A 9,174-nucleotide genomic window follows, 5' to 3' on the forward strand; every position below is an offset into this window, starting at 1 on the left:
GCAGCAAATTCTAAAATGAGTTTTCAAAAGCTGAAAGTACGAATAAATAAAAAAGATTAAAAACCACCACCAACTACTCGTAGACTTTTGGTTTCACCGACTGCTACATTCAACTCGTTCTCACCTTCAAACTTGCAAATTGCCCGGTTCCATTCCACACTCTCAAAACTATCAAATGCTCTCTTTCTCCCAGATATCGACCTGACCTGATGGCGGATGCACTACTTGGTCCCATTGTAGAAGTTCTAGTGGAGAAGGCAATACATTTGGCTTCTGAACAAATTGGCCGGTTTGTTGCATTCAAGAAAGACTTGGAGAAACTGAAGGATACGTTGACTCTGATCCAGGCTCTCCTTCATGATGCAGAGAAAAGACAGGTGACTGAATTCGTGAAGAGTTGGCTGGAGAAGCTTGAACGTGTGGCTTTCGATGCTGGTAATCTGTTGGATGACATCAGCTATGAGATGATCCGGCGCAAAGTTGAGATTCAAAACCAAATGAAGAGGAAGGTATGCTTCTTCTTCTCACTCTCCAATCCCATTGCATTTCGTTGCAAAATGGCCTGCAAGATTCAGAAAATCAATATGGATTTGAAAAGAATCAATGAAGAAGCAAGGAAATTTGGCCTCCAGCCACAGACTGGAGCTACAGATGCGCCTCGTGTTCTTCCTCCTCCCAATGTAGGAGGATTTATAAAGAACAGAGAGAGTGACTCTGTTGCTGTTGATACGGGTTTCGTTGGAAGAGAAAATGATGTCTCAGCAATAGTAAAAATGTTGACTGCCCCAAATAATGATGACACTATCTCCGTTCTCCCTATAGTAGGGATGGGCGGGATCGGAAAGACTGCATTGGCTCGAAAAGTTTATAATGATCCAAAGATTAAAGAACATTTTAAGAAGAGCATGTGGGTATGCGTGTCGGATGATTTCAATACCAATAGGATTTTTGGGCTGATGCTAGAATCATTGGAAGAGCGAATGACCGGAGTTGAGAGTAGGGAAGCCAAAGTCAATCGGCTCAAGAAATTATTGGACGGTAAAAGGTATCTACTGGTCTTGGACGATGTTTGGAATAAGGATTCCGGACTATGGAATGAGTTTCTTGGGTCTTTGAGGGGTACTAGCCAAGCCATGGGGAGCTGGATTCTTGTGACCACTCGTGAGCGAGAAGTGGCAACCATCACGAGAATTTCTTCTCCTCAAGATTATTCCTTGAAACAATTATCACATGATCAATGCTGGCTCATTCTCAAAGAAAATGCATTGGGTGCTAGGAAAGTGCCAAATAGACTGCAAGAAGATATAGGTTTGAAGATTGCAGAAAAATGCCGAGGCTTACCATTAGCTGCAAGCGTTCTCGGGGGCATGCTGCGCAACAAGGAAATAGATGAATGGCAGAAATTAGAGAGTGGGCTTCAAAGAGGTGAAAATAATGGCATTCATGAAATTTTGAAGTTGAGCTTTGATCATCTGCCATATCCGTCTCTTAAAAAATGTCTTGCATATTGTTCAATTTTTCCCAAGGATTTTGAAATGGAAAAGAATCAATTGATCCAACTTTGGGCAGCAGAAGGATTTCTTTATTCAAATCCAAGAAACAATAATATGTGTATGGAGGAAGTCGGTAACATGTATTTTACCATTTTGTTGGATAGTAACTTGTTTCAAGATGCAGAGGAGGATAAGTATGGGAATGTTGTGAATTGCAAAATGCATGATCTTGTGCATGATATGGTGCAATCCATTTCCAGTTCTAAAACTTTGAGGTTGACAGAGTCTGGAAGTGATGACCAGGGGATGTTTCCCATCCAGTATCTTGCACTGGAGAGAAGTGGAGAAAAAATGCCATTTCCATCCCCTGAAAGGTTCAAGTGTGTTACAACATTATTTTTGTTGGAAGACAGATCACTTAATGATAGAGAGATATCATTTTTTATGTTGCGAGTTTTGAGCTTAAGGTCATCAAGTGTCAAGGAGCTTCCTAAATCAATTGGGAAGCTAACTCATTTGCGGTACCTTGATTTATCCAGACCTTCAATCAAAATAATGCCAGACTCTCTTTGTCGACTTTATCATTTGCAGACATTAAGAGTTGAAGGTTGCAAATCATTGACAAAGTTTCCAGAAAATTTCACGAATTTGGTGAATTTGAGGCACTTTGAAGTGCGAAATTGCACAAACTGCAAAGAGTTACCAACTCTTGGGCACATGTCCTCCCTCAGATCTCTTCACTTGGAAAGACTTGATGGCATAACAAGCATAGGACCTTCTTTTTATGGAGAATCAACCATACATAGTGGAAGCAGCAGTCAAAGTCCCCTAAAATTGTTTCCAGCGCTTGAACATTTCATTCTAAGGGACAATCGCAATTTGACTGAATGGACGGAAGCAGAAGTTCATGATAGAGAATTGATGGTATTTCCTGTCCTTGAGACGATAGAGATTGAAGATTGCCTCAGACTAGCAACTTTTCCAAGTCATTTTCCAAGTCTCAAGAAATTGCACATCGGAGTTAGCCCTCTCACTGTTCTTCCCATTCAGCAAGGGTTCACCGAGCTACCAAATGTGTTATTTCAAAACAATCCAAATCTTGCAGATCTCCAGTTAAGAAGGTGTCATGATTTGACCCAATTCTTGGATTTTCCGTCTGATGTTCCTCAAATTTTAGAAGGTCCAAATTCCCAAACAGTGCTTGAGTCGAGCCAACCACACACTTGTATTGACAATAGTGCTACTCAACGTTTGGTTGGTCTTGAGTCCCTTGAGAAATTACTTGTTCGGAGTTGCCATTCACTCGAGTCGATTTCAATCCCCAAGGGAGACAAGTACCTCACTGCCTTGCGAGAATTAGAAATTTCCTATTGCCCTGGGTTGACCCACTTGTCCATCCCCCAGCTATCTGAGTCAGAGAGGGATTCCACTCCTCCGCCCTCCCTCTCCGCTGCTTCTCCTCCTCCTCCTCTTCTACCTCTCGAGAGATTGCAAGTATACTGCTGCCCCAATCTGATCTCCTTTCCAATTGATTTAACCCGAACACCTTCTCTCTCTTACCTGGACATAGCATATTGTTCCAAATTAACGGACTTGCCCAAGGGGAAGCTTTGTTCTCTTACAAGCTTGAGAACCTTATGGATTGGACCATTCTCAGAAACCACAGAGTTGCATTCCTTCCTATACCTCTTTGATGCTCTCCCACCACCGCACCCCTACTTCCCCTCCCTTTCAGAATTAAATCTGCGTGGATGGTCTCATTGGGAATCTCTGCCCGAGCAACTTCAGGGCCTCTCTGCCCTAACAACTCTTTTATTACGAGGTTTTGGAGTGAAATCATTGCCCGATTGGTTTGGGAAGCTTTCGTCACTTGAACAACTTAGGCTCTGGGATTGTGAAAAGCTAGAGAATTTACCCTCTCACCAATCTATGAGAAGCCTCACCAGACTAAGATACCTGGAGATTCGCGGGTGCCCCCTTCTAAAGGAAAGATGTAAACCAGAGAGCAGCAGTAGCAGCACCACCGAATCCAATTCTGATACTGTAATTGTTTAGCAGCAAATCAGAGGCTAATCCCCATTTGAAGCTCATAAATAACGTCAGTTTTCCCAATTAAAGCTACTAGGTATTCCTCTGTCTTACTACTTCACAGTTTTTTCAATTAATTTTGCTTCTTCTATCTATCTATATTTCTTTTCCCTTAAAATCTTTTCTTTGTATTTACAGCGGAAATGTATTGATAATATTTGTTAATCAAATCTCATTTGTGCAGCCTAACTTCTACTCAATAATTGATGCGAACTATTTTTCCTTCGTCCTGTGCGCTTTTGCTTTCTAGGTAATCTTTTCATTTATGTTTGTGTGATCTTTTGTCCCTGAATTAGCACTTTCCAGATATTCCTTTGTGATCTACTACCATGTTTTACTTCCTCCAATATTTGTGTCTTTCAAGATGTTAAAGGATTAACATTATTTGGAACTTTGTTAATGAGAGAAATTTTGTGAGGCCATTTCTGAAATTTATTGCAATATGGTCGGAAAACATAATTGTTGTATTAGCTATGGTCATCCAAAACCTTTCTCAGCTATCATAGCTTATGTTTGAAAATAGTAACTACAGGTCATTCTTACAGCTAATAATTTCGAAATTTTGCAGTTTATAGTGTGCAACATAAAGTTTGCAAATTCATTGCTATGAATAATGCTAACTTTTCAGCATCCACCAAAGTATGTTTGATCAAATTTGATCATCTTATTTTTCTTTCTACTTTGCTTATGCATTTAGTATGCCATATCAATCCTTTATCTCCATTTGTTTTTTACATTTGCATCGTCGATTATTTCAGTGAATTGTTAATTCAAATTTGGTCTATATGCAGTGGTGAAGGTTTCAGACTAGTTTAAGTCTTGCTTTTAGCTCAAACAAATTCCTAGATTGCGTTGGTGTCTTTTGAAATTCTATAAATGGTAAATTTTGTATGAGTGGTCCTCTATGTCAAAAATATTTAACTACAGAAGCTATTTCAGCCTGCCATTAACTCCTTAGAGTCAATCTTCATGGTTACTCTTTTATTTTGGCATTTACTTATTCATCCTTGCATATTTCTAGTTTGAAATTTCGACACGAGTAATGTGCATGTGAGATTGTAAGGATTGACAATTGAAGTAGCCAACTAACACCACTATTACTTTGAAGTTTTAAGAATGTTTTACGTGAGAATGACTGTGGACAAGCTTGGCAACTCATGTAAGCATACATTCTTTTGGGTATCTTTCTAGTAAAAGATTTGTAACATAATGAAAAAGTGACATTTTCTACCAGTGTTTTCCATTCAGCTCAGGATTTTCACTTATAGCTGAAAGTAAGAGCTTTTTCCTCAAACTGTTTTTTTTAAAGAATGCATTTCATGAAGTAAACTGAATTCCCTATGCTTCCATGGAGATTCTAAACTTAGCATGATTTTCAACATGATCCTATGTGTTACTTTCTTCGAACAAATTGTAATAGTACTGGGAGATTGTTAGCCTTTAAAGTTATGAACTTGAAAAAGGTCAATATTTCAAGTGATAAGGATAACACTGGTTTGGGCTTTATATGGTTCTGGTAAATCATCTCTTCCAGCTCCCTTTCAGGATCTCAGGGAAGTTAACCTGTTAATTCGTGGAAGTAGTGTGGCTTTATTTCGTTTGCCATTTCTGCTGTAGCATCAAATGCTGCAGAAACCCATTGGGAAGAAATATCAAAAAACTACTTTAAGGCATGACTTAAATATCAAGTAAATTTATTGACTTTATTTTTTGAGGTATCTTGCAAATTCAGTTTTTTCTGTTATCTAATGAATTCTTACAAAATGAACTCTCTGGTTTTCGAAATTGAAATTGCTTAGAAATTTTGGGAAGGGTTTTGGTACCATAAATGCTGGTGCAATCCTCTATCAGCCTTATCATTTTGTTTTTTACCTGTTTCTTGATATTTATGTTTTTGTGGACTTTTGATTTTGTTTCTCAAATCTAAGAGGACTATTTCTATTGAAACAGGATGTCTTGAACAAAATCTAGAGTCCTGATACGTTGTTTAAATAGCTTGATCACTTAGATGAAGTTTGAATTTGGCTATATTGTGGGTGCAAAAGGGTTTCTGACCTTAGTAACCTGATGTTAATCTATTCATAACAAATTTGGCGCAACCAAAAACATTGAGATGCTGGGTTCCAAGGAACAAAAGTCAAGTTTAATGAATTAGAATAATTTAGCCAGCTACTTATCCTCTTATATTGATGTTAGTATTAACTACTCAAGATCTAAATCTACACTTCATTCCTTTAAAAAGTAAGCGCTCATTTATGTTGTAATCTTCTAAGAATTGAATGTTACTAATTTTTCTAACTTTGTTGGTGCCTGATGGTAGCTACTTTTTGGCTCAAAGAACACTCTGTGAACAGCAGAGTCATTGCACATATTGAGGAACCTCTTCTATATCTGGCCTAGTTCAAGACCTCCCAAGATTGAGGTCTTAACTAGCCTAGTTCAAAACCTCCTTCACAGTTGCACTACAAAAAGTAAGCAGAAAGCTTCCTTTGTTGGAGGGATTTATCTGGGCTCTCTCCCAAGAGGAAGATTCTTGCACTTTAATTCCATATAGAGAACGTTAAATTACAATTCAGCATGAGTGTAATGCTTTCTACAGTGGTGTATGCTTACTATATAGCTTCTGATCTGATGCCATTTCTTCCCGTGGTTGTAGGCGGTTTTGAGTCTAGCTTGAGAGTCTACTCTCAGATTGATAAATTGTGGAAGAATATATGAGGCTGACAACGACAGATCATTCTGGCTAGCTGCAGGGATTCTCATGCATGAGGTACACACTTCCCTTTGTGATGAAAATTCTCTGGTTTTAGAAAATTTGTTTGACTTTTGTCAATACTGCTGATTTCTTTATGGCTTCGTGAATTTTCATAAACAATAGAATTAGTAAGATCTTCTTAAATTGCCATTTATTTTAAACTTGTCTGAAATTTTGAATCTTCCACCCATGGTTTTCAAGGTTAAATAACAGAGCTATGGATGAGCAATACATGGGAAAGCCACTGGTCGGATTTTTAAGTTGTGGTATGTTCTTGCTCCCATAATCATGCATCTACTTCCTAGGTCTATTATTTCCACTTTTCTGGAGTGTATTTACTATTGCACTTAACCTAACAGATACCAAATTTGTTTCCATTTAGATGACAACTGCTGCAAATGAGGCTTGTCAGCCCTTTTAAAGAAACATAACCTAGTCGAATTGAGAAGCTTTCGTCTGTTGAAGGGTTCTAAGTTGGCAAATGCAAAAAGCTTGAGTGGTAATCCTTCCACCAATCCACCAGAAGGCTTGAGTGGATATAGGATGCGTATCTTTTGATTTATAGGGAAGATGATGTCACAAGGGGAGCTGCCCCAACAGTGAGTGATGCAAGAGCTATGAGATTTTCTACTTTGATCATATTCTAATTGGATGCTAAGTTGTCACAATCTGCTTAAATTCTAAGAAAACTGAAGTCTACACTGAGTGTGTTAATGATTTAGTCAATTCTGTGTATTCTATAATATGCTATCTTCAGTTATGTATATTCAGTCTCATGATGCTATACAATCTTTTGGCATTTTGCTTGACAGACCCTTGTTGCTATACGTGAAAGTGAATTGAGTATTGGAACATTGCACAATGTATTTGAGTTTTGGAAAATCTGGTGCCAAAAGAATTTGCAAAATTTGTTATATTAGAGGAAAGAAATGTACGATTAGAAATGTGAACACAGAACATCTACCAACATTATTGTTTTTGGAGACTAGTACTCTTGATGATGTGTTCGCCTGCAAGCTGATAGGTTTCTGTATCTTAATCTATCATTTACTACAATCAAAACTTTGCTAGCTATGTTTGCAAGCTTTATATTTTTAATCAGAACTAAACTTTTCCATGTCAGCTGTACCAAACTTTAAGATACCACCAATTCAATGGCTCTCATTGTTTGGTTGGTCAACGAGTGGATGTGAGTTACTGTCTCTGTTAGTAGACAAACCACTTTGTCTGCACAATATAAGCATCGACAGAGAGGAGACATGAGAAGAAATGTCAAGTTTCCATTTTGAGTTTTTATGAGGATGGAAAGCATAAAAATGGACAGATATGAGCGGATGGCTTTTGGAGCCACAGTTAAGAAAGTGTCCAATTGGTGAGAAATGGATTAGAGTTACCAAAATGCAACTTTTAGCCTCAAAAATATATAAAATAGGATAGCATTAAATTTACCAAACCATTTCTTTCATCTCTTGAACTCTAAAAACAAGATTTAAAAGCTCTCTAATCTCTTGCTTCTCATCTCCTATCATTTTTTGTGTCTAAAACTAATTTTTCCTCTCTCCCCCCTAAACTCCAGAACTAGCTGTACTTATGCATTGATTCATTTTAACACGTTACCAGACCCGGAATATTGGAGCAGAAACAGTACTGATGTGAAAACATCTACAATCCCATGGTGAAAACAAAGGCACCACCACATTTCCTGCTTTCAACAATAATATCAATTGAAATAAACAAAAACTCCAGCACACACACAAACACATAAGTAATCGAAGGGTTCCTTCTCACTTTTTCTGATGTAAGTGTAAATGAATCTGATAACAGGTCACCAAAAAAGGTACTTTTATTTCTTAAACAGGTAATTACACAGATAATGATTGGCAGATGGAGCTAAAAGATACAGTAAGCCACACATATCTAGTAGTATCATCAAATATGATAAAATGAAACTACTACCAGGTTTACTAGAATGTTGAGCACCAAGGAAGTAAGAGCTTATATTATATGTACTACTTATTGGACCATGAATGCATGAAGGTAAGATCTGATTGAAAACTCCAAAACTTTTTTGTCACAATCACAAAAATTGTACGTCTACTAAAAAATAGACAGCGGACATGAACTTCCCTCAACCTAAAATTCCCTCTTCAACATGATAATTACTGCAAAAACATGTATATAAAACAACATCCTATTTCCAAAAATGCAAATGCAGCACCGCAATGACTAGCTCTTAAACCTAATGCTGCGGCTGATTGCTGCATTAATACCCACCATAAGTAGCAGTTGGCTTCCTGATATCTCGCACTTGTCCCTTCCGACGCACCACTGCTTTTTGGTGTTTCAACTGTGAGAAAGAGAGATACACCAGCTATGTATTTGGGAGTTTAATTTGTTTAAAGAAAAAAGATCAGCAGTCATTGCCAGATACCTTGTGCTTCTTTCTTGGATTTTTGGTTAGCTTCTTCCGAGCACGAGTTAACCCTCTGTTCTTCTCCATCTGATAATTGCAAGCACAAATAATTTTAACAGTTAAACACAAGTAAAATGAGAAATTCTGACCTGATAAAAAATTTGGCGCTTCCCATCTACAAGAGTTTCTGGCAAAGGTGTGAGTTTTGTGGATCTGAAGAAAGGAACACAAAGCAAAGAATAAGCAATCTGAATGCCTCCTGACACATTGACTGCACAATGAAGAATAAGTAAGTGAAAAGAAAGATATCTCATTTGAAGAAGCAAGTGATTTACATTTGAAGAAGCAAGTGATTTACATTCCAATGTAATGCCAATATTGAACTAACAGCAGCGACTGCTAGTTTGACAGCAACGCGTGCTCAT

At 37.8% G+C, this 9,174-nt stretch overlaps 1 protein-coding gene and 1 long non-coding RNA gene across 2 annotated transcripts; one reads left to right on the forward strand and one right to left on the reverse strand.

Annotated features, from left to right (window-relative positions):
- The first annotated feature begins 209 nt into the window (after nucleotides 1-209).
- Nucleotides 210-7,250, forward strand: LOC113766561 (putative disease resistance protein RGA3). Its single transcript, XM_027310739.1, has 5 exons — nucleotides 210-3,618; nucleotides 3,766-3,831; nucleotides 6,238-6,351; nucleotides 6,538-6,602; nucleotides 6,719-7,250. Exon 1 carries the CDS (start codon nucleotides 210-212, stop codon nucleotides 3,546-3,548), a length of 3,339 nt encoding a protein of 1,112 aa, XP_027166540.1. The 3' UTR covers nucleotides 3,549-3,618; nucleotides 3,766-3,831; nucleotides 6,238-6,351; nucleotides 6,538-6,602; nucleotides 6,719-7,250.
- Nucleotides 7,251-8,595: 1,345 nt separating this feature from the next.
- LOC113765428 lies at nucleotides 8,596-9,174 on the reverse strand. Its single transcript, XR_003467715.1, has 3 exons — nucleotides 9,085-9,174; nucleotides 8,768-8,962; nucleotides 8,596-8,683 (listed from the first exon to the last, which is right to left on the reverse strand). It is a non-coding gene; the product is annotated as an uncharacterized LOC113765428 (long non-coding RNA).

Source organism: Coffea eugenioides, chromosome 3, assembly GCF_003713205.1.
Source record: "Coffea eugenioides isolate CCC68of chromosome 3, Ceug_1.0, whole genome shotgun sequence".
NCBI lineage: Eukaryota > Viridiplantae > Streptophyta > Magnoliopsida > Gentianales > Rubiaceae > Coffea > Coffea eugenioides.

What these genes read in the sequence shown, in the direction of transcription:
- LOC113766561 (XM_027310739.1), top strand. Translation starts at nt 210, where the DNA reads ATGGCGGATGCACTACTTGGTCCCATTGTAGAAGTTCTAGTGGAGAAG.